The 25,240-nt window shown below is 32.7% G+C and overlaps 3 protein-coding genes across 13 annotated transcripts in view; 2 read left to right on the plus strand and 1 right to left on the minus strand.

Moving 5' to 3' along the window:
- The window catches only part of LOC125854228 (premnaspirodiene oxygenase-like), a 307,705-nt gene extending 299,995 nt beyond the window's left edge, over positions 1 to 7,710 (plus strand). For 6 of the 11 annotated variants that reach the window (XM_049533724.1, XM_049533716.1, XM_049533715.1 and 3 more), the window contains 2 exons: positions 6,666 to 6,784; positions 6,875 to 7,710. In XM_049533724.1, the coding sequence (XP_049389681.1) occupies positions 6,666 to 6,784; positions 6,875 to 7,492 (737 nt within the window). In that variant the 3' untranslated portion in view covers positions 7,493 to 7,710. The remainder of the gene's footprint in view (positions 1 to 6,665; positions 6,785 to 6,874) is intronic. The other 5 variants (XM_049533719.1, XM_049533718.1, XM_049533717.1 and 2 more) reach the window with 1 other exon arrangement.
- Positions 7,711 to 9,200: 1,490 nt separating this feature from the next.
- On the plus strand, positions 9,201 to 10,753 carry LOC125854582 (pentatricopeptide repeat-containing protein At2g36730). The gene has a single exon (XM_049534162.1). It carries the CDS (start codon positions 9,246 to 9,248, stop codon positions 10,629 to 10,631), a length of 1,386 nt encoding a protein of 461 aa, XP_049390119.1. The 5' UTR covers positions 9,201 to 9,245; the 3' UTR covers positions 10,632 to 10,753.
- Positions 10,754 to 10,794: 41 nt separating this feature from the next.
- LOC125854581 (TOM1-like protein 3) lies at positions 10,795 to 23,191 on the minus strand. The gene is made up of 9 exons (XM_049534161.1): positions 23,015 to 23,191; positions 19,145 to 19,223; positions 18,509 to 18,607; positions 18,313 to 18,426; positions 15,541 to 15,686; positions 14,335 to 14,416; positions 13,217 to 13,302; positions 12,952 to 13,143; positions 10,795 to 11,681 (listed from the first exon to the last, which is right to left on the minus strand). Exons 1-9 carry the CDS (start codon positions 23,122 to 23,124, stop codon positions 11,000 to 11,002), a joined length of 1,590 nt encoding a protein of 529 aa, XP_049390118.1. The 5' UTR covers positions 23,125 to 23,191; the 3' UTR covers positions 10,795 to 10,999.
- Positions 23,192 to 25,240: the final 2,049 nt, after the last annotated feature.

Raw genomic sequence — 25,240 nt, forward strand, 5'->3', positions numbered from 1 at the left:
CCTTAGCTCGTGTTTAGAGGTTTACTTGCTGAGTACCGTGTGGTTTGGTACTCACCCCTTGCTTCTACAAATTTTTGTAGGTTACGAGCCTGAATTTTTGTGGTACTTGTTATTCTCTTCTTTTCTGAGGCTTCTGGGAGATTTGTGAGGTAGTTGTTTGTCTTCTCAACGATCCTTCTTACTCCTATTTATGATCTTGTTCTACTCTAGAAACAATGTCATATGAGACTTGTATTTTTCTTTTGATTCAATTGTAATACTTTAGAGACTTGTACACGTGACAACCAAATTTTGGGGGTATATTTGAGTTTATTATAAAAATTTCCGCATTTTATTGTAATGGTTGAGTTTTAGGCTGACTTGTCTTAGTGGGTTAAGACAAGTGTCATCACGTCCATTTTTGGGTCGTGACACTAATATTTGTAATTCTTTCGAAATGTAATATAATATATTTTTTAAAATGTATTATTTAATATATACTACTTTTATCTTGAATTAATAATATTTCAAAAAAACTTTTTTTTGTCACTTTAATATGATTTGATTTATTATTAAGTTTCATTAAAAAGAATGCACAAAATTAAATGGTCTACAATTGTTAAAACAATTCGTGATCCACGTTCCCAAAAGAAGAAATATTTCGCGATGAAACAAGCATCGTGTCAAAAAGATGTTGAACGTGCCTTCAGAGTTTTGTAATCACGTTTTGCAATTGTTGCAAGACAGTCACGCTTTTGGAAAAAAGAAAGTGTTACATGATATAATGACTACATGTATTATTATACTGCTCAACATGATAATCGAGGATAAACGTGATCTTAATGCACCAAGTCAAGATGTTGTAGAGGCTCCAACTGCAACGACATAAATGGTATTAGATGAAAATTTCCGATTTGAACAATTTTTATCTACACATAAAAAATTAAGGACAAAAATGCTCATTTTGAACTCTGTAATGCGTTAATAGAGCATTTATGGGAGCAACATAATAATCTTGAAAGTTGAGTATTTATGTTATGTAATTGTATTTCATTTATGATTTCACTTTTATTTGAATTGCCCATTAATTTGTCTATTATATAATATTTGCTTGCAATATATATCATTTAGAAATTTAAAATAAAATATAATGTTATATTAAATTAAAAACTTAAAAAAATAAAAAATTTTATCACATGAAAATAATATAAATTGATTATTTGGGAAAAAAATTATATTATGAAATAGAGAGTAAAATAGATAATAGGGTCGGAGATACCAAGGTCTCTCTTTCCAAGCAATTAAATCTGATTGAGACACATCAATATATTGTCCTTCAATACATTTATTTCCTCCCGTTGTTTAATTCACAACAACAATAATAACATTTTTCTTATTAGGTTTATTCATTATTCTTTTTATTATAGAAAGAAAAATCTATATCTAAAGAAATCTATTTCTAAAGAAGACATCTCTTTCCTTATTTTTAAGAAAAGAAATTTCCAGAGAAAATATTTTTCAAAAATTTGATGAAAAATTAAAAAATTTAAAAATATCTTTTAAAAGAAGGTTTTCCTCCCTATAATGGTCCATCTCTCTCTATTAACCACCTAAACTAATGGTCCTTTGCAGGCATACATCAAAAGTTGTCATTGATATATAGAGGACATTGATATTATGTTCACTTGATTCTTTGGGAATTTGTAGTATGTGTGTTTTCTCATTACTTCCTATAATAATAAAATTACAAAAATATTTTCGATTTATTTTATACCATGAATTTTAAAATTTATTTTTTCTTAAATTTTGTGTTAAGTGAAACATAATTAGAGAATATGGCAAAAATGATTCATTATCTTTGATAGTAAGTTCACTTTAAGTATCACTTTGAGTAGATTTGGTGCATTAAATTTATCAATATGAATACATAAATTAGAACGGAAAGAGTACTAATTTTAATTTCCAAATATTTTTGTAATTCTCTTATATAATAAGTGACAGTCAGCACACCAAGCAGTCAGCACACCACCGACATATGTGTTTCTTAGGAATAAGAATTAATTAAGGGGTATTTTGGTCATTTAAGGCTTCTCACTTGAGAGCTTTATGATTTAATTGTATTGTATTATATGTTATATTGCTTGAACATTTCCCATAATAGACAAAAAAAAAAAAAAGCATCTCCTATGTAGTTTATCTCTTTTCAATGTGGGTCCCCTGCTAAAGTTAAGCAGCTTCAACATATTTTTGGGATAAAAAGTTTCTTTTTGCTTAACTATAATTTAATTATTTATGAAGAGAAAAAAGGTAGTCATTGTCCTTCGGGATGGCTCAATTGGTTTGGAGGGTGGTTATCCACACGGATGACCCGGGATCGATCCCCCCTCAATGCCTTCTGAGTCGAGCCTGTCGCATAGGGCTTGTCTAGTGCGGTTTACATCCCCTGCGCACAAAGTGCTCACCACAGAGTGCTCACCCGAAGGGCAGAGGCTGTGGCAGAGGTTGTAGCGGCTACGGGTTAGGTAGTCATTAATTTTTCAAAATTATAGGACCTATATATTTTCGGGGAAAAAAGTTTCTCTTTGTTTCATTATAATTTAATTATACTAGTATGCATGCCCGCGCGTTGCGCGGATGATTTAAAATGTAATAATTTTATAATTAAAAATAACTAATAAAATATTTTATATATATATTATGTTGAATTCTTTCAAGGATAATCAAACATCAAATACTTCAAATAATTTTACGTGTCTATACTTTTTATTTTTATGTCATTTGAATAAAAAAACTATGTTAATAATTTATTAATTCTAAGTAACTACAATAACACTTAAAATATATATCTCAATTTAAAAATAAATAAATCAATTTAATCCCGTGGGAGATAAAATAGACCTTGTAATTGTTATATTGAAGTAGTTGCTAATTTCCTATAAAATAGATTTAAGAAAAGTGTGATCTAATTTTTTAGTGATATCTATAATTTTGAGTTTGTAATGTTTTATTTTTCGATTTACAAATTAAAATACTTTGAATTATGAGTTTTTAAAAGGAAAAAGAAGTATTTCTTTTTTGGATTTTCAATTTCCAAATTAAAATACTTTGAATTATGAAATTTTTAAAAGGAAAAAGTAGTATTGAAATGAAAATAAATATGAGTAGGAAAGTATGGCACAAATTTAGGCTTGTTTTAGTTTTAAAATTTCAATATTACTTTCAGTTATTGTTTGGAATTATTCTAATATTCAATTCAATATTGATCTAAGATATATCAATTTTGTTGATAATTATTTTTATATTTTGTGCAATATCCATTAAATATTTTATATGTATAAATAAATTTTGAATTTGAATTTATATGATTGTTATTCAATATTTTAATAGTTTGGTCTATTACTTTCCTTTAATACAATACAATTAATTTTTCTAGTAAAATTTCATTTATTTTAAACTTCCAATTGTTATAAATAATCAATTTAACCCTTTTGGGAGATAAAACTGACCTTGCAATTGTTATAAAAAAGTAATTTCTATTTTGATATAAAATAGAGTTTTAAAAAGTGTGATTTAATTTTTAATGGTATTGTACGTTAATTTTGAGTTTGCAATATTTTATTTTAATTTGTTAAATTTTGTTTTTGGATTCAATTTACAAATTAAAATACTCTGCCTTTATGAAATTTTTAAAAGAAAAAAAAGTATCAAATAAAAATAACTATAACTATAAGTAGAAAAGTATGGCACAAATTTCAGTTATTCTGATTTCATATTTTTCCAGAATCTTGTAAATTCTTTTTTCTTATTTTCTATTTTGAAAGTTTTTAACAATTGTTTGTATGCAGAATTTATATAAAGATAATCAATTTATTTTTAGTTTAAATAGTTGATATAAAAGTTTGATTAATTCCAAAAATAAAAAGAAAGTAGAGAAGTCCTAAACATACATTGATTTATGGTTCCAGGTTTTTAGGAATCCAACATGAAACAGTAATGTGTAGTTAGAAATATTTTGATATAATTTCATAAAAATAGGTCTTGTATTTAAAAATTTATTTATTTTTAGAATAGTTTTGAAACATTACAAAGTATTCACATTTTTCTTAAATATAATAAAACAACATCACATAAATTGAAATAGGATGAATACTTTTTTCATTAGGAGAACAAAGTCATATTTCTATGTAATATACATATTGTATATATTTAAATAAGCACATTGATTAATAGTATAACACATACTCCTTATCTTAAACAAAATTAAACATACTCCTTTTCATTAATATGAAAAACTATGAACTTATCTTAAAAGAAATATCAATGTTGTCAGAATCTATTTCTGAACTCTTCTAAATCAAATGATCTTCTCTTCATACTCATGAACTAATCATAAAAGCAAATACGAAAAGCAAAAAATATTATCATGTTTAAGTAGTTGAATAAATATAAGAGAATAAGAATTCTGAAATGAGTAAGTTTTTGAGAAGATGTAAATGGTGCAGTTAAGAATGATTTTTGTTATTTAAACGTGTGTTATGCAATTAACTATTTTCTAGGAATAAAATTAGTTATTTATATTTTAAAATTTAAATTTAAAATTAATCACTCAAATTTCAAAAACTTATCCGTTTGGATATTGATTTGGATAACTATCATTTTCAAAAAAATTCAAAAATGAAGTAAAAAAAAGGATACCTAAGATGTAGTTACGTAACTTTTTGATTTTATTTTATTTTATATTGTATTTTTTTTTTTGTAAAATCTTTTTTTTTTTAGTGTTAATAATTTTTATTTTATTTTCAGATTTTAAATTAATATTAATAATTCATAAATTTAATATTTTATTTAAAAATATTAAATCTCAATTTTTTGGGTGTTGACAGTTGGCTTTAACTGTAAAATTACATTGTAAAAATATTTTAAAATCAAATTTTGAAGAACAGAAAGATGCAGTTTTTTTAGTAATTGCTGACATGTGTTTTTTTAAAAAAAAAATCATATTTTTTATTTATCTTTTTTTAATTGACTTTTTAAATACTGAAATTTTGAGATTAATTGTGGTGCTGACATGTGGCGTTTTTTCCTCTCCTATTATATATAGATAGATTTATTAAGAGAAAAAGGTAGTCATTAATTTTTTGAAATTATAGGACCTATTTAGGCTATCGATTTTCATGTTAAATCCAGTTTTTTTACGTATAGCTTCTGAGACTGTTTGGATTGACTTCAAAGTTGGTCAAACCTATTTTTAAGTCATTTTTAACTTTTGAAAGTGTTTAACAAAGTTAAAAAGGATTTAAAATAATTTTAAAAGGTTAAAAATAAAAAATAGAAATCTCTCACTTTTTTTTTTTTTTTTACTTAAAAGTCATTTAAGTTTGACTTTAAAAATTACTTTTTAAAAGCTTTTTTTTTTTCAGCCAAGCCAAACATGCTCTTCTTACTTTGAGTGTCGTTGAAATTTAAGTAAATTTTATAATTATTTTAGGTAAAAAAAAGTGGCAAACAATGAAGAAAAAGATTTCAATTATGGAGATCCTAAAAGGATCCATCACGTCAAATTTTCGAAAAAAAAGAATGAAATTAATATATATTTTTTGGATCAAAAATTTAAAATCGTTTAATCAACACCATTTAAAATTATTTATCACATATTCATTTCACACTTAATTAGATAATCTATTACCACAAATATAAAGTTGATTTTTATTTTAAAAAAATAAATTATTTAATGAATATTATTTCAAACAAATAATTTATGAGTTAATATTGGGCACGTGCTCTGCACGGACTATTTCCTCACTAGTATTATATATACACACAAACCTAAACATAATGCTGGTATCTCTATAAGATATAAGTGTGCATGTTTCCTTTTTTCTTAGCTTCCAAAATGGAGTATCAACATTTTCCCTACTTCCTCTTTATCTCACTTGTTCTCTTCCTCTCCTCTTTCTTCCTTGTATCTCAAAAATGGAAAAAATCAAAATCTCCAAACAAAACATTGCCTCCTGGACCATGGAGACTACCTTTTATAGGAAACTTGCATCAATTAATGAGCGATCTACCACATCGTTCACTTAGAAATCTATCGAAAAAATATGGCCCAATCATGCACTTACGTCTTGGGAACATTTCAACAATTGTTATATCTTCATCGGAAATGGCAAAAGAAATTATGAAAACTCAAGACCTCCATTTTGTAGATAGGCCACAAATTATGTCCGCGAGTATCATATTTTATGATTGCACGGACATAGGCTTTAGTTCATATGGAGATTACTGGAGAAATATGCGAAAGGTTTGTGTCCTAGAACTTCTTAGTACAAAAATGGTCAAATCATTTGCTTCAATTCGACAAGAAGAGATATCAAATCTCATTTCAACTCTCCGTTCCAGTACACCTGACTCATTGATCAACTTATCCAACAAGATCTTTTGGTTTACAAATACTGTAACTTGTAGGTCAGTATCTGGAAAAATCATACATGATCGAAATAAGTTAATAATGTTGGTAAAAGATATTTTTTCATTAATTGGAGGATTTGACTTAACTGATTTGTTTCCTTCCCAAAAGTGGCTCCATAATATCAGTGGAATGAAATCCAAATTGTCAAAGGCACACTCAAAGGCTGATGAAATCTTGGAGAAAATCGTTAATGATCATCGAGATAATCGAGCAAAAGGTAAGAAATGTAATGGTGAGTCTGGAAATGAAGATTTTGTTGATGCTTTACTTAGAGTAATGGAGAGCGAAGAATTTGGACCTCCTATTACAAATCAAAACATTAAAGCAGTCATACTTGTAAGTATAACACATCTTTAAAAGTAATTTTATTTGTGTTATAAATCTTTTAAACTTCGATATTATTTATACCTTTAATTTTACATGTAGGACATGTTTCTAGCAGGAACTGAAACAGCATCTACAATATTAATTTGGGCATTTTTAGAATTAATTAAAAATCCACGTGTCATGGAGAAAGCACAACTCGAAGTGAGACAACGATTAAATGGGAAAAAAACATTTAATGATACTGATTTGGAAGAATTGAACTACTTGCAATTCGTTATCAAAGAAACATTAAGGCTACACCCTCCGGCTCCTCTGTTACTCCCAAGGGAATGTAGAGAAGAGACAAAGATCTATGGATACACAATACCTGTGAAAACCAAAGTTCTGGTTAATGCATGGTCGATTGGTAGAGATCCCAAATATTGGCATAATTCAGAAAGCTTTATTCCGGAGAGATTTGAGAATAGTACTATTGACTTTAAAGGAAATCACTTTGAATTTATTCCGTTTGGTGCAGGAAGAAGAATGTGTCCCGGAATGTTATCTGGTTTAGTTAATGTTGCACATCCTTTATCCCAATTACTTTATCACTTTGATTGGAAGGTTCCTGATGGAGTTAATCCAAATGATTTGGACACGATTGAAACAGAAGGATTAACAGCCAGGAGAAAGAATGATCTTTATTTAATTGCTACTCCATTTGGTCTCTCTAAATAATTAAAGACATAGACATAAAGAAGTTTGAATTTTATTTAAGGTAATTATATTGCATATTTAAGGTGATGAATAATAAGGCATTAATAGTGTCTATTGTATAATAGAGTAAGTTTTTTTTGTTTTTTTTTTGCATGTATCTGTATTTTTCATATTTGTGAATGGTAAACAATGATCCATATATATGTGGAATAAATAAAATATTTAGCAATATCCTTATATATGTGAAATATTTATATTTTTGGAATTGTTTAATTCTTCATTATGTTAGCTAGATTTCGATTGATCTTTATTGGGGAAATTGTATGAAATAGCAAACTATTAATTCAAATTAAATGTTATAGTCATAGTTTATTTTAATTGTAGTTCGCAGCAAACATCGCCCTTTTTTGCCATCTGATTCGATATACAATTAGCCATTTTATACATTTTGGTATAAAATATATAAAATGTGTTTGTGTTTGTATAAAGCGAGAGAAAAGTGTATATACAAATGCAAATACATATATTTTCGTCCTATATACTTATAATTATACAAATACAGATCTTATTATACAAATTATAATGTATAAACGAATTTATACAAAACTGAACAATTTGTATAAAATTGAATATTTGTAGCGAATTATACATATCAAAAGCTCCATAACAAACATAAAATTTGCTATGAAGCGCAATTATGCAAACTATAGCTATAATTTTTATGTTTGCTATATAAGAAAGTTGTTCCTCTTTATTTTCATATCCAATATGGTCATCAAATTAGGCCCCCTTGACCTTTTACCGGAGTAAATAGAACTTCACAATCCAGGCCAATAGGATATTAATTAAATTGTTTCTAAAATTATTGTTAATTGTATTAAGCCTTGGCTTGATATTATAATTGATCTAGCTAGCTTCTTAAAGGGAGGGGATAATGTTGTTATGGTTCAAGAATTCAAAAATTGGGGCTGAAAATGGGAAATTCCTTATCGAACTAGATTTAGAGAAAGCTTTTTGATCGTCTTGAGTGGTGCGTAATATTAATTATTGTCATACCATTGTATTGTGGACATCATAAATCAATTCATGTCATTATCGGTCCAAAGCATCTAACATGCGTTACTTAAGTTGTATCCTTCTGTATCTGAAATTGAATGTTGATGTGACTATTCCACGAGAGGCAATGCATGTGGTATGTTGAGAGACATACAACTTCTATGCTACCATACCTTATGCACCAATTGCAATAATTAAATTGCGAGCTTTAGGTATATGTCATCTAACTTTGAGAAAATGCTCATTTGTGCCATTTAAATTTGACAAGAGACTTATTCATGTCATTATTTGTTCAATTTAAATTTTGCAAACCCATTTTTTACACGTGGTTAATTATGATTCGAACAAATCATTTTTTTTAAGAGGAAAGAGGCTCAAATATGCTATTGAACTTGGATAAAAGACTCATCTATGTCGTTTGGGTTATATATGTCATTTTAATGAACAAATAATTACATGAATGAGCATTTTCTCAAGTGAAAATAACATAGATGAGTCAAATTTTTAACCGTAACATAAATGAATCTTTTCTCCAATTCGATAGCATATTTGAACATTTTCCATCAAATATCCATTGCCTTTACCCTTTTCGACACAACTTATGAACAATTGAACATTGCGGATAATTTAACAAGATAGATAGAATGAAGTTAGTACCAACGCCCCCCCAGAACTTGTGAACAATTGACTGAACACACGCAAATTTTCTTAAATTGACATGAGCTTTACCTCCAAAACCCAACAACTCATAGCTCTTCTCAGTTCTTGTTCTTCTCTGAAACATGTTTTCCAAATTCATACTCAAATCATAATCTCAGGACTATCTCAACAAAATTTCATCCTCCTCAAAATTGTCAACTTTTTTGCTTCTCATACTCCCATAAACTCATCTTCTTACGCCGGTCTTCTCATCAAACAATCGCAAAATTCGTCGTGGTGGAATATCCTCATTAGGAATTATGCTACAGGTGAATACTGTTCACATAGTGAAGCCATTCCCTTTTTTGTTGAAATGCGGCGTTCTGGAGCTGCTTCTGATGAATTCACATACCCTTTTCTTTTCAAAGCTTGTTCGTCTTTTTTGGGTCTGAAAGAAGGGAAGCAGATTCATTGTGATGTCATCAAGATGGGTATTTGCAACAATGTGTATGTACAGAACACTTTGATTCATTTTTATGGGTCTTGCAAGAAGATTGTGAATGCATACAAGGTGTTTGATGTAATGTCGCTTAGAACTGTTGTTACTTGGAATTCGATAATTTCGGCTTGTGTGGGAAGCTGTTGGTATTATGATGCGATTGAGATTTTTCGTTTGATGAGAAAATGTGGGGTTCAACCGGATGAGACAACTATGGTGATTTTGCTTTCTGCTTGTGCTGAGTTGGGTGACTTGATTTTAGGGAAATGGATTCATTGTCAAGTGATTGAGCAAGGGATGCATGTGAATTGTCAATTGGGAACTTCCCTTATTGACATGTATGCTAAATGTGGAGCAGTGGATTATGCTCGTTTGATCTTCGATAGGATTGGTGAAAGAAATGTGTGGACATGGAGTGTGATGATTCTTGGATTAGCTCAGCATGGATTTGCAGCACATGCCTTGAAACTCTTTTCGAAAATGAAGGATTGTTCTGTGAAGCCTAATTATGTGTCCTTTCTTGGTGTGCTTTGTGCTTGTAGCCATGTTGGGATGGTGGAAGAAGGGCATCGTTTCTTTCAAGAGATGGAAAGTCTCCATAGCATCAAGCCTATGATGGCACATTATGGTGCCATGGTAGATATCTTCAGTCGTGCTGGACGTCTGGATGCAGCATACAAATTCATAGTTGACATGCCCATAGAGGCTGATGCAGTCATATGGAGAACATTGCTCAGTGCATGCCACATTCATGATATTAGCGACTATACTGGAGTGGGAGAGAAGGTCAGAAAGAGGTTGCTTGGATTGGAGCCTAAAAGGAGTGGGAATTTGGTCATGGTAGCAAATAAGTATGCTGAAACCGGTTTATGGGAGAAAGCAGCAAAACTGAGAAGTGGTATGAAAGAGAGACGACTTAAGAAGATTGCTGGAGAAAGCTGCGTATCAGTTTTTCAGAATCGATAGAGGTTGTTATCGAGTTCCAACGTGCAGGATGTTGGTCTGTGTCTGTCATCTTAATGAGATTCCATTAGAAGATGTATACTTGAGCTAATACCATGACACACTATTATGTGTTCTATGCTATCAAACTGAAATTGGATTATCAGTTGAAACAAAAAAAAAACAGAATATTAACCACCTTATATGATCCAAGATATAAATGCCATGTCAGCTACACTATCACTCACCTAAAGGCTGAAAGTCGAACAGAAATAAAGCAGAAGAAGCAGCTCCAGTAATCCATAAACTCAGTCCTCTCTAATATTTATTGCTACAAGAAGAAAAAGTAGATATACACCCCACCACACATTATTCATATTCATTGAAATCACTTAAAATGATCTATTGGATTGGTTTGAAGATGAGGAAGACTTGGCTTTTGCAAAATCAACAAGATCTTTGAAGAGTGCGTCCTCGGGTTTCTCTGGTTTGGATGGTGAAGAAGAATTAATAGAGAGATTCTTTGTTTGTCCAACTATGTTGTCATAGGAAGTCGATCCAGTTCTTGCGGGAGGGGAGCCACCAGAAACATGTTTCTCAAAGTACTGCTGTCTCTGATCATATCTGGCCGGTGGTGGAGGGAGTGCGGTAGGAGGAGGAGCATCCCAAGGTGCTGGAGGCAAGTTATCGGCAGATTTGGCTTTTGAATTGGATTCATTGTGGTTGTTTTTTCCAGTAAACATAGATGCAGTGGGGTTCAAGAAGTCCTCATCAGCAGTTGGATTTAGCAAATCATCCGGAGGGGGTGCAGATGAAGATGGCTTGGGACTTGACCATGGGATGGAACTCGCATTGTTTGAATTAGTTGAAGCAGCAATAGGTGAAGATCCTTCTGTTCCCAGTGATCTTTCTGATTCAAACCTGTCACCACTGAGATAATCAACCATTTTACCATCTGTAAAAACTGGTCTCCTTGATGAAGGTGGGGGAGGAAGAGTTGGAGTAATTCGCATAGGCTCGCTCTTCGCATCAATAGTCTTCCTCCCCTGTCCCTGTGATGGATCTCTTGAAGTTCTGCAAATTGAGTGACAGTGACACATGAAGAAAAGGAAAAAAAAAGGCCGAAGACCACACTGTCAAGGGATACTAACAGAGATTTTGGAAAAAGCACAACAAACCACTCCTAAAGCACAAACCTACACTCAACAATGGCTATAAATATATTGACAATTATAAGTTAAAATCTCTTAATCGTTACTGTCCCCTCAAGGGACAAATGATTGCCAATTATAGATCATGCAAGGTTCCATACTCATTGCTCAAGAATCTCACTCAAAGAAGATTCTTAACCAAGAAAGAGATTTGTGTCATGCCAGCACACACATGAATAAAGTAAATTCACAGAGGCACTAGATTGCACAATTTCTTAAGCATCAATCTGCAGAAGTCTTCCCCTTGAGAACCCAGGTAGTACCAGTGAATCCTCCTCTGAATTTGACAACACTATGAGTTATGGTCACACCACCAGAGGCAGCAGTAGGAAAAGTAGGTCCAGAAAAGAAGTTAAAACTCAAGAATTGGGTACCCCAAACTCTCCCCTCCAAAACTTTCGGAAGGCCTTTGCCCCCAAACTTCGTATGGTAATATAATCGGCCCAATATTCTGTTAAAAATTGTAAAAAGGAAATGAAACTCTACCGAGTCCTCTTCTTTATCCCCAAAATCTCCTATTAAGTAACTGGACATACGTTTATGCTGGTGGAAAATTAAAAATCAGAAGCTAATTATTACTTATATGAGAGCTTGGTAATGAATGATAGCCTGGTATATGTTGATAAAAGCTTTATTAACTCTTTTATGAATAAAAACCTATGAATGTTCTAAACCTTGGTGAAACACAAATTGTTATCACAATTCTAGTCTCTTTTCATTAGCACTAATGGAATTAACTACTGACTGTTTGTAGTAAAAAAAATCTAAAAGTAGGTTACCTCAGATGCATATCAAATAGGCTAAATGTCGAACTGTATTAACCACCTAAACAGCTGAGCGAACTAAAGTGAAAATGATATCTAGGAACCATTTGACATAAAATTCTTCCGCGCAAATGAAATCGAACTTCCCTTGATGGAGAATAAAGGAGTTAATTTATGTTCTCATATCAATGACCATTTAAGGATCTCATCTAAATGCTTTTACTGCATCGTGTACTCCAAAGTGGCAATATTTGCAGTAAGAACAGCAAAACACCAGGCAAAAGTAAAAGTATAAAACTGAACAAAAGTACTGTGCGAGTGGGGGGGGGGGGGAAGAAACGGTATAGCAGCAAAATGACCAAGCATTACCTCCGTGATAAGTGAGAGAAATCATCTTCTGACTCATCATCCTCATGATTCACATTCATAAGGGGTGCAACAGGAATTTCTCTGGGCGGTACAGTAATTGTTGAGGTTCCTTTGGCAATATCGTCATGTCTACGAAGAACTCGCTGCAGATTGTCATTGAGTGCCAATCCTTTACAAAGCAGATCCTCGTCTCTATTTGCAAAGGAAAACAATGTTAAGGGGCTATTAGAAATGTAATAAAACCACAAAAACTTCAGGTTCTTACACAGTGTTGTTCACAAGAATCATCACACGCTTTTGGTAAGAACGACACTGTTCAACAAGATCAACTATCACCTCTTCCTTCACGGACTGCATAGACGTCACATAATAAATTAAAACATGAACGATAATTCATCTTGGACTTAACAAGTACCGTCAAACATAAATTGGATGTAACAATGCTGATGAACCAATATGTATTTTAACACTCAATGATGGTATGTAACATCACTTATCCAGAAAATGGAATACAACATGATAGTTCCTTGTATTTCAGCTATAAAAGTACTGAAAGGAAGAATAGGATATCTATAATTTATAAACCCTATTTAACCTACAAAATTAAACAAAAAATCAATATCTGTAATAGGTACATAAAAATATCTCAATCAGCATAAAAATGACAGTTTTCTTTCTCCATTGTTTTCAATAAGAGTTTTCAACATGGTTCCTTCACTATTGTATTTCTTTCTTTTACTGATTTGTAATGCTTTACTTGAGCTGAGGGTCTACCGGAAACAGCATCTCTACCTTCACCAGGTAGGAGTAAGGCTGCATACACACCACCCTCCCCGGACCCCACTTGTGGGATTACAATGGGTATGTTGTTGTATTACCAATTTCATGTCCACAACTACCTCAGCATAATGGTTCTCACAAAAAAATGTTTGATATCTTCTACTTCCGACATTCAATGTTTCAATATAAACTTCATTCAACCTTATGTACTGCAGCAATATTTTTTCTTAAAGACCTAGATGCAACAACATGCCCCCATCAAAATGGGAGACAAAAACCATGCCAGATTTTACATTAAAGGACTTCTGAAGGCACAATTTCTTTTTCCTCTATTAATTTTTGTTTCACTGGGGAGGGGATAGATAATCATTTTACCTAAGCTAGTCATTTCAATTAGTGAATGGTGGAGGGGAGCATTCAGAGAAAGTGTAGTTCTGAAATTTTCCACTTGATCGAATAAAGTACCCAAAGACTACCCAAAAAAAACTCATTTAACCTATGAATAATTTATACCGCCCTTCTGGTTTTCAACTTTCATAGTAGCGAATAGAGACAAGTAACCACTATGAACCTGAGAAACAAGAGCTCAAACCATGTTCTGACCTGAGGATTCTTTGGATCCAAGGCACCAAGCATCTCCGTCAGGACATCTGATAACCCCTCAGCACTTTGAATCTCCGCAACACTGAAAAGACAGAATACCAGAAATGTCACTTACTTGAAATTACCAGTTCTTTAGAAAAGTTGCGTACTTGAAACTAACAGTTCTTTATTTGACTTTCTACATTTATTTTGTACATGGCGTCACGTTAAACAGCCGACAAGGGACAAAGGGCATTGGAGAAAGTTGCAGTAAGTTTGACATAAGTCGGATAAAAAATCCTCAGCAATTAGAGTGCACAGTAGTTGAATAAAAAGACAGTGCTACAAAGGTCACAAGTCACTTAAACGCCAATAATAACTCAATTCAAAAGAAAGCAGCAGTAGAGTATAGCTGAAATTCAGGGCTTTTCATGTTGTACCACCTCGGCTAAGATGGGAGCATTTAAAACTTACAATATGGTTACCAAATGAATGTTGTGGGCAGCATCAAACTGGCAACATTGAAACTGTGCTTTGATAAAGGTTGCTCTATTTGATCAAAAGTTTTTAATGGTTTACTACATTCTTCCAGTTTCAATGCATCAGCTATGAATGGGTCAGAACTGCTAGCTCATCATGTAATAGAAAATGATAAATGGATCTTGGAACTAACTCAACCCCAAAACTAGCTCAAGAGGGGAGGATTGTCCAAAGACAATATAAGGAGACCGACCATCCCTTTTTTATCCAATGTGGAACTCTTCAACACTCTACCTCACGCCCAGGGCTAGACATCTGGGACATGGGAAATTTAGTCTGGGATGCCTAAATTAAAAAAACTATGAATTAGGATGGGTCCTTCTCTGATACCATGATAAGGAGATCACCCATCCCTTTTTCGTCCAACAATGCATTGTTTGAATCAGAAACTTCACTTACACTTGAACAAGGTTGCCATAAATGCTGGATACCGCAAGTGCTACCCTCAAATTTTAATTTCTAGATAGCTAACTTGGGAGACTAATAAAGGAACACAAATTGACCTTTAAAACACAGAGGTGGAGCATATAAACAATAGTGAAGCACTTACTGAAAAGAGGAAGGTGCACATAAACATATCCATATAAATCTTAATAGTGTTTTTTAATAAGTGAAATGTTCATAAACAAAATTCCAACACTTTGAGCTGGAACCATACCAAACGGAAAAGAATAAGTTAATCAATACCTGAGTCCAGAGGGATCAGACTCAAGAGAGGCCTCAACTGCAGCCTCCTCATAAGCTGAAGGCATGTGGACTATTGGATGAGTTTGTGGTGGTGTAAATAAAGGTACACTGTTTTCCTCTCGAGGTGGAAACTCTACACCTGCGGCCTGCAATGTTTATTTTTAAAGAAAATATATGAAGATTTGAATGAATCTAGTAGATCAGTGATCAATCAAATTGGTAAAAACTAATATTATCTAAGTATAAAAGTGGGAAGCCAGAATGACCAAAATAACCTTTAAATGTTGATTGACGGCAATATCCTAATAACGCATTATTTCTTTAACATTAATGTTAAAAAATATTTAAAAATTCCAAATATATAGCAATCAAGTCATTCAGAATCTTTTCCAGTACTCTATTAGATATGCATATAGAATATATAATCATCATATATCTTGTATCTTCTGTAATTTGTGGTAACTTTTAAATTCCCAACCAAATTCAATTAATGCTAAATAGCCTTCGATTAAACTTGGAAAAAACACCACGTCGCTTGATCATCAGCAATGACTTGGAATAGATGTCAAAGGTCAGTATATAGTTCAAGATAGAAGCCAGAAAATGTACAACTTCAAGTTAACCAATTTGTCGCACACATTTATAAACACCAATATTAGATAACACAATATTGTAGCCATGAGTACTTCTCTTCCTGCGGGCCAGGGAACTCGGATGGAGGCCGGCACAAGAGCCATAGTAACACTGGTTGCTGCTGTATATATAGCATTTGTTAATTAACAGATCTTCTTTTTTTTAAACTGGCAACTGTTTAAAAGATCTTCTTATAATAGTTCTAAGAACGTATGCATGCAGCAGAGTTTATTTATTTCATTTATGGAGAAGGGGCAAAGATACTCTTCAAACTTCAGGATTTAGAACGGATATACCCCTCGTTAAAAAAGTGGCGCATATATACCCTCATCGTCTAACAAATGGTGCAACCTAGACTAGCAAGTAGACAACAAGAACTTAATGTATATCCCTAAATATAATAGAAATAGTTAGATATGGATGGAATATGTGTTAGGTGTTTAAGCAAGGCTTGGGGCTGCATGTCCGAGTCTGCTGGTTTTCTATTTTGTAAAGCTCTTGGGTAAATAAAATCAATTTACTTACCCACGAAAAAAAGCTTTAGCAGTATTTTCAATTTAATTGGATTATCATTCGATAAATGGAGAGGAGTGAGGTGTTTGAAATAGAAGATAGGATCCATCTGCTCTAATCTCTATATTGTACTTAAAAAAGGTTAACTATATCTTAAATCAGGGATCATTGGTGATGAATTAGGAGTTCTTCTAAAAAAATTGCAGCCACTTCTTTGTGTATCAGAAATAAAGAAAATTATGTTCAGCTAACTACTTTTTCTTGGGAAACAGGCACATGTTGTTAAACCTTCAACTTATGTTGTTTCTTTTCTATTCTAATATTTGCTGCACCAATATTGTATCAGATTAAGGTTTGTTTTTCTTTATCTCACCATTGAATCTGTTATACTTAAACGCTATAAGTGTATTTTGATCAATATTTGCAGCATAACACATGGCATGCTTTACGTCATAAGTTGGTTAAAGTTAGTGTTATTCCTTGTACTGTGTAGTGTGCCCTGAACTCTTCCTCTTTATTTTCGTATTAGATGAGTTATATATTTTTTGTTAACGCTCCACGTAGAAAATACATACTTCCAAAAAGGGCCTCTATGATGATCTATATTAGCTAGATCCACATAATTGTAAATACATGTATTGAGGATTGATTTCTTAAATGAACTGAGTATATCAAACATGTTTTGACGACTCAAACTTTAATGCTCTTAAACATATTTTTGCAATTACAAAGTTAACAACAGAAAGAAAAACATAACTATCATCTTAGGAAGTCTTCTCCAGAACTTTTGAGCTGAAGCTACTAAGGAGGAGCCAGTATCAGTTAACTAATTTACAAAGAAAATAATATTGTAGGGGAGTACTCTCCATTTAGGAAATAAAGAGTTAAGTAATTTTACAAAGGAACGGGAAAACAAACGTCAGCCAAAGGCAACATATGTTGATAATATGAGGTTGAATCCATCAGTTAGGCTATAGCAGTCTCATGAACAGAAGTTCTGCAGAACTTCCACGATCAATAGTTGGTTTGCACTTCTTTTGTTGCATTCCTTTAACTTGTTTGGTTTGGCTAGAGAAGAGAGAAACAAGTTGAAATTGGAGAAACTAGTTTCTACTAAGGACCACTTAACTATTTCAACGGGGCAATGTAGAAATAAAAATTATTCTTCTGCAGCTATGCTCTGCACCTAAAAGGAAGGAAACTCTCTTCTTTCTGTTTTCTTTATCTTTCTTTGGTTCATTTTCCATTCCCTTCGGTTCATTTTATCCAGCTCAAAAGAATCTAAATAGAGGTCAATGTGAACTGATATCGGGAAACCATATTCACTTTCTTATCTAACAGATCAGTTCTGACATCTAGACTTGCTTAGCCACCTTTGGTTACACCCATAATTCTTTTATTGACAAAGTAAGAGAGATGAACTGATTCAGCTATGTCCAGGAATTTATTTCTTTTATGTGATAAAATATCTAAGTCATTATTACCAACTGCAACTGAAAAAACATGAACCTTTGCTATAGCAGGCGCTACAGTAAGGGGAAAATCAACCAAGGACAACGTTGAACAGGCTTTCACCCAAAGATTGATAGATGCTTGAGCATAATAATAAGGACACAAATGAATCACCTTCAGCTCATTATATGCAGCGTAATACTGGGGAAATCTCCCCCCTGGCCCTCCCAAAGCTTCTTGCCATGAATCTATCAAAATCAAAATCTTCTCCCTCACATTTAAATCAGGCTGTAATCAAAAACCATAGTTATTAGAGATTTCAAATAGGTTTAACAAGTTAAGGGAACCATGTATATTAGGTGTTGTTTACCTTCTTCTTCACAATTTTGACCATGTCTCGTAAAATCTCACGCTCCACAATTTGCTGAAATACATTCTCTCCACAATTTTTGCTCAGAGTCTCAAGAACCTGAATAAATAATTTGTAGAAAGAAAGAATTAGTAAATAATCTTCAATTCAAGTTTCTCTTTACAAAATCTTTTGCAACTTCAAAGGGCAAATCCCATGACAATAGCCATATTTGGAAGTGTTATATGCACATGAAAAATCTACTCCTGGGATATTCATTGAATTACTGATAGCTTAAATGTGTCTTGGGACACGAGCAGTCAAAACATGACGCGTTGATGAAGTGAATTTCTATTGCCAATTGTTATTGACCTAACTGCAAAATGCCAACACTATGGATGTGCTGAAACACAGAAAAGATATTTCAACGTAGTACACCAGTAAGCTAAAGTATGATAACTATACTCCTCCTATCAGGAACGAGATAGTCGTAGCATGTCATATTTGTTTGTTAAACTAATGATAAGTGAATTACTAAGATATGAGACGCTCAAATTTTAGACCCGTATCTTTAATCATAATTGCAAAACTAACTCTATGTAGCCTAAACAAAAAGATGAAATCTAGTAATGGTAAGGGCAAGTGAAATGTACTTACAAATAGTGTAAGGAGCTGTATTTTCGGATTTTTACTCCCCAAGCGTTTCTTGATAATCTTAAGAGCGTCCTTTGCTTGTCTGCAATTAGAATTTAATCAGTAAGCTGGTACAAAATCAACTATAGAAAAGCTCAACATGGCAAGACAAACTAGGGTAATTTAAAATTTTACTACAGGACAACAAACAATTTCAGAAGATCTAGATGGAACATGAATTGACAGCGAAGAGCCGAAGAATACCATTTCAAATAAAAGAAAGTGCAGCAGAAGTGTGCATCTTACACTTGTATCAGCCAGAAAGGCAACATCCAACTTTATACATGTTTACCTACTTTACTGCCTATCATGCCCTGGGATTTCTTTGAGAGACTTTACTAACCATAAGCATGACTTTCTTTTTCCTTTTTCAATTTTCCATTTCCCCCAGTACATAATTTTCAGGTGAAATGAAGATAGACAACTAACAGTCACGGTGAAATACTTCCCATACTTTCATCACATAAATAAGTTGTTAAATTTAAACCACAAGGGTTCTTTCAATCAAAAAGGATTAAAACAAGGAAATCCACTCTCCTTATCCCGTTGCCAATGTGATGGAAGTGTTAAATTTAACCCTTAAAGAGGATGGAAGTTATGAATAACTCAAGGGCGTTCATATAGATGGACACAGTGATAGGAGCTTGGAGATCACACATATTCGCAGATGACACATCATTCTTTTGATGCTGAAAGAAACCAAATGTTGCACCTCGGAATCATTTTATTAGCTTTTGAAGCAGTTTGTGGCCTAAAATTAACTTGGCCAAAAGAAGTGTTTTTATTTTAAATGCTAAGACAACATTTTGGAGCTTTCTGATATTCTTGGATGCAAAGTTGAGTCATTCCCTACTACTTATTTGAGCCTTTTTCTTGGTTCTAGATTGAAAGAAAAGGGATTTGGCAAGGAACTCTTGATGTGGGAAAATAATAGCTCCATGGAAGAAACAATATTTATCCATTGGTGGAAGACTCACTTTGGTGAATAGTGTTTTTGATCATATGGCCACCTATTGATGTCGCTCATTCCCCGTCCTTCTACGTTAAAAAACTAGTTTAATAAACTTAGGAGCAACTTCCTCTGTGAAGGAAACTCTAGCAGAGAAAGCTGCATACGGTTAGATGGAAAAATGTAGTGATCAATAAAGGTGGAGATTTGGGAGTGAAGAATGTCAAGCTCCATAACAAAGTATAGCTTTTTAAATGGACTACATTATAGCAAAAAGGGGCAGTTGAGGTATGAAGTGATCATTAAATAATGGAACGAAAATTACTGGACTCCAAGAGCTTCGCTCATGCCTAATAAAACTACCATCTGGAAGCACATTCACAGTTATTAAAGAGAATTTCATATGCATACTAAGCTAAAATGGGTAAATGGAAAGCACATGAGATTTTGGTTGTACTATTGGTAGGACATAGGGTTGCATAAAAATGAGTTCCCTAATATATAATCTCGCTGTAATAATGACAGCATCACAGCTGAAAGATATTTATTGCAGGATGGCACTGCAGTTGGGGAAAAGTCTTAATGATTGGTAAAATGAGGACCTAGTATTTTGCTAGAATTTCTACATCCTGTTTCTTTGGATACGTAAGTCATAACACACTTGTCCAGCTAGCTCTGTGTGTGTGTGTGTGTGTGTGTGCGCGTGGGGGGGGGGGGGGTCCCACCTTGGAAAATGATCTAGAAAACTAAAGCACCTCTTAAAGTTGTTTGTTTTGAATGAGTAGCAGGCGAGCACCTAAGAGGCTTAAGGTGCCGGTTTGACTCATGATAAACTTCAAAGAAGAGATTCTTTTGTGAGAACTCCTTGAAAAGCATCAATCACTTGTTCCTCCACTGCAACCAAGTACAGAAAGTCTGGTCACTTTTTCTAAATCTATTTGGAGTGTCTCGGGTTAAGCCCGAGGAAGTGAGAGTTTGCTGCTCTATTGCAGGCTCAGAGAACTTGCAGAAAACTGAAGATGTCTATGGAAGACAATCCCATTATGCAATTTATGGATTGATTGACTAGACATTGAGGATGAAGAAAGAGAATTCTTGGTCCAGTTCTACACCTTAACGACAGAAAATAGGATTGATCAAATTCTATTGAGTCTAACTCATAGTGATCATTTATCAAAGAATGACACCGGTTACCAAATAATTGAACAACCGGGAGCAATTTACTTACGATACTTAGTTGACATTCATAAAAAGCATCTATGAATGTTTTGAGGGAAAGAACAACCATATTTCTTCTCTAACAAGATACTTAGAAAATATATACTTTTGGTGCAAGGGCAAAATGATAGATGATATGATGCACTTTTTTGGATGATATGAGATGTAATTGAGAAATTGTAACATTTCCTATGTTTTTGTAACTCTTGCAGTACCATCCTGATATTGGTTTTTACTTGACTTGATAAAAAAGAACTTCATAAAGCAATAGCTAACTCGAAGGATCTCATTCAGCACAGACAGAAAGATCCATCAAGCAGTATTAACTTTTAACTATTCTATAGCACTTCAAGCACAACATAACTAACAGAGTGATGAACTAACTTTGGTTTCTTGATAAGAGATGATCTATTCAAGTTCTATAACTGGGTTTTCCTTTGACCAACTTCCTTCATTCCACCTATCTCCTTACCTTATGGTCATCTTTCACTCTTATCTTATTTCTCTACTTCTAGTAAGATTTTAAAATAGAAACCAAGGACACAAAATAAAAGGAGCCTAGTGACCGTGTAACTGCTTCTTCAGCTTTCCCTGTTGGGAAAAATCATAATGGAGATGTTTCCCTAGGCAGTTGGTTTCAGGATTCTCCAATGGATTTGAAGCAACTCTTCTCCCCCCTACTGAGAATCACGAAACAATTGCCACTATTGGGGGATTGTTTCAACCTAATGGACTGACGGGCCAGGTCTTCACCACTGCATATCCTGACTGTGCCTCGTCATTTCACAACTTCAGTTATGCAGCTAGTCCACCCCAACTGCCAGACTGGAGTATATTACAGATGTTTCTGTCCAAACTCAGCATGATTTTGCCCATGGTGGGAAAAAAATTGAGCATGCAAAATACATGAGTCCCTCCTATTCGCTCTGAGGCGGATAAAATGAATACAACTCATCATCCACCTTGGAAGACCAAATCCCAAGTGATATCTTGAGAAACTCATCACGTGATATTGATGCATACATAGATGAGTTATCATTGCCTTTTACGTGACTTGATTGGTATGAGACAACTGCTTATTTTAATGATTTCAGCTCATTCTTGCTGGATACTCCTTATGAAAGTGACATAACTGACAAGGTATATCTGAAGTCCCAAAAGTTCAAGAACAACAGCTTCACAATCTTGATAGCGGTCGTCCCAAAGAATTATGTGGCAAGTGTGTAAACCAGTATGTTTAGATTGCAATACATGACTCCACCACGCCCTTCAGGAAAAGCAACATCAACATCTTGGTTTACACACTTGTCGCTTAACTCTATGGAACGACCACCATCAGTAATGCAAATTTGTTGATCCGGAAGTTTTGAAACTTTAGATATATTCTTATCAGTCATGTCACTTGGTACCCAACAAAAACGAGCTAAATTAATTAAAATAAGACCAACAATCATCTCATATCCATCAACAGCCCGTAAACGGTAATGATAACCCATCCTTGTATGAGTCAGTATCAGTGATGAATTTCTCAAGTTATCACTTGAGATTTGGTCTTCAAATCTGGATGATGAATTTCTCAATATATTAAAATAAATTACACAGTCATTTCAAGCAATCTTTACCCAGGATTACAAAATACCACATAGACATATAGACAAGAAAGTTACCCAGGATTCATGTTGATAATATCACAAAGCTCAATGTTTATAGCCCAGTCTGGCCCAATCAGCATATCACTAGTTGCCCTTTCTGCACAAGCCGCCGCATTGTTAGCCATCTCTTCTAATTTCCACCGTTTCTTCAAATTATTCCGTCTTGATCTCCCTGTAAAAAAGGGGCAAAAACATCAAAATTTCGATAAATTCGAAGGTAAGAACATAAACACACCCTTTAAACAAAACAAAAATTCAAAGTAGAACCTCACCAAGAATCAAACTAACTTGCGATTGAATAAAAGATATCCCAAAACCCACCAAGAATCAAAGAAGGAAACAGATCATCAAAATACCCAATACCCAATTCCCAATTCCCACCAAGAATTAATTTTTCTAATTCTAGAATGAAGATAAACAACACCCAAATAAAAGAAAAGCGTCAAAATCAAAAATAGACCAGATCAATAATGAAACAAACCCAAACAAAACTATTTTCAAGATCATGATGATAGACAGCTGAAATGAAGAAAGAATACAAAATTCAAAGAAAGATCAAAGTAAAGGGTATCAAAATCATCTGAGAAATGAAACAGTCAAGATCTTTGATATAATTTAGTAATTTACCTCTAAAATACACGCACAGAGAGAGAGAGAGAGATTGGATTTAAGTGTGTGGGTTTTTTATGTAAGGTTTTTTGGTGTTACCTTTAGCCTTTTCTTCAACTTTTTTTTTTGTAAGCGCGTATTGAACCACTAGAAATGGACCGGAAAATAGTTAGGATTTGACTATTACAACAATCTTACTAGTTCGATTTTTCTGGCTTTCTGAGCTCTCATCTTATTTGTATAGATTTGAAAAAAGAGAAATGGGAGGTGTTGAGTGAGATTTCTTAATTCTTAATCCTTTTTATAGGAGTTTTTTGTCATTTCTTATTATAGTTGAATTTTATATATTTCTGGAAAGAAAGTTAAATGATTATAGTAATTAGGATTTTTATTTTGATTTTCTTATCATATTTGAATTTGACCTTTTTTATGGTATGAAAGTTAAAGTATTATTATAATTGATTTTCCTTTTTGGGAGATAAAGTTTCAACATATTTTTTATGAAAGTAAAATTAACCTATTATCACAATTGATTTGTTTTTTGGAATAAAATTTGAAGATTTTTTTATCATATTTTAGTTTTTAATTTTTTATGAAAGGAAAGTTAAAGTGTTATCATAATTGATTTTATTTTATTTTATTTTTTTGGAGAAAGTTTAGAGATTTTCTTATCATATTTGAAGTTTTAGTTTTCTTATGGAAAAAATTAAAGTAATATTATAATTAATTTTCTTTTTTGGGATAAAGTTTGAAGATTTTCTTGTAATATTTGGATTTTGATTTTTTATGAATTGAAAGTTAAATATTATCATGATTGATCCTTTCTTAGGAGAAAGTTTGAAGATTCTCTTTCCATATTTGAATTATAGTTTTTTATAGATTGAAATTTAAAGTATTAGTATAATTATTTTCCTTTTTTCTTTGAGAAAAAAATTGAATTTCTTTATATTGAAAATTATTATTCTCATACAATAATATAATAGCATTAACCAACAAGGATTGTGATGGAATGGTACGTACTCCTTCATCCTTAACCAAGAGGTCTTGGGTTCGAGCCCTTTTGGGTACGGACACCTTTGTTAGGGAGCGGGTAACTCCAATATGGGTACCAAACACCGGGTGGGAAACCAAAAAAATATACATAATAGCATTTATAATATAGTTATTTTTAGAGTTTTGATTAGAGAAAGATTTATCTCTCAACAATTTAGGTTTACACTCTTTTTGTCCCTAATTACTTGTCCACTTTTTCTTTTATAGTTGTCCCTAATTACTTGTCCATTTTGACAAATCAAGAAAGGACAAAATTTTTTTTACCTATTATACTCTCAATTAAATGACTAATTACATTGAAAAATGTAAAACTTTTCATCCACTTCATAATTAATAGGGGTAAAATGCTAAACTCACTATGTCATTAATTGTTTTCTTAGTAAGTATATCAATTTAAAAGTGGACAAATAGTTAGGGACAGAGGAAGTATTAATTACTTATAAGTAGGTTGCTTAACCAAGCATTATCAAAATATTATGATTGTCTAATATAAAAAAAAATTATCATCTAATGTATCAACATCGTAATTAGCAATTATTAATCTTTACACAACACCTTGTTATTTTAATCCAACAAATC

This window comes from Solanum stenotomum, chromosome 2, assembly GCF_019186545.1.
Source record: "Solanum stenotomum isolate F172 chromosome 2, ASM1918654v1, whole genome shotgun sequence".
NCBI classification, from domain to species: Eukaryota; Viridiplantae; Streptophyta; class Magnoliopsida; order Solanales; family Solanaceae; genus Solanum; species Solanum stenotomum.

Bases quoted from the DNA above. Each gene is read 5' to 3' on its own strand.
- LOC125854581 (XM_049534161.1), bottom strand. From the start codon at position 23,124: ATGGCTAACAATGCGGCGGCTTGTGCAGAAAGGGCAACTAGTGATATG. The intron at 13,144-13,216 runs GTAAGAACCTGA...CTTTGCAAATAG, and splicing joins ATTCTTGTGAACAACACTGT to AGACGAGGATCTGCTTTGTA. The intron at 11,682-12,951 runs GTAATGCTTGGT...CTCAATTTGCAG, and splicing joins TTCTCTCACTTATCACGGAG to AACTTCAAGAGATCCATCAC.
- LOC125854582 (XM_049534162.1), top strand. From the start codon at position 9,246: ATGAGCTTTACCTCCAAAACCCAACAACTCATAGCTCTTCTCAGTTCT.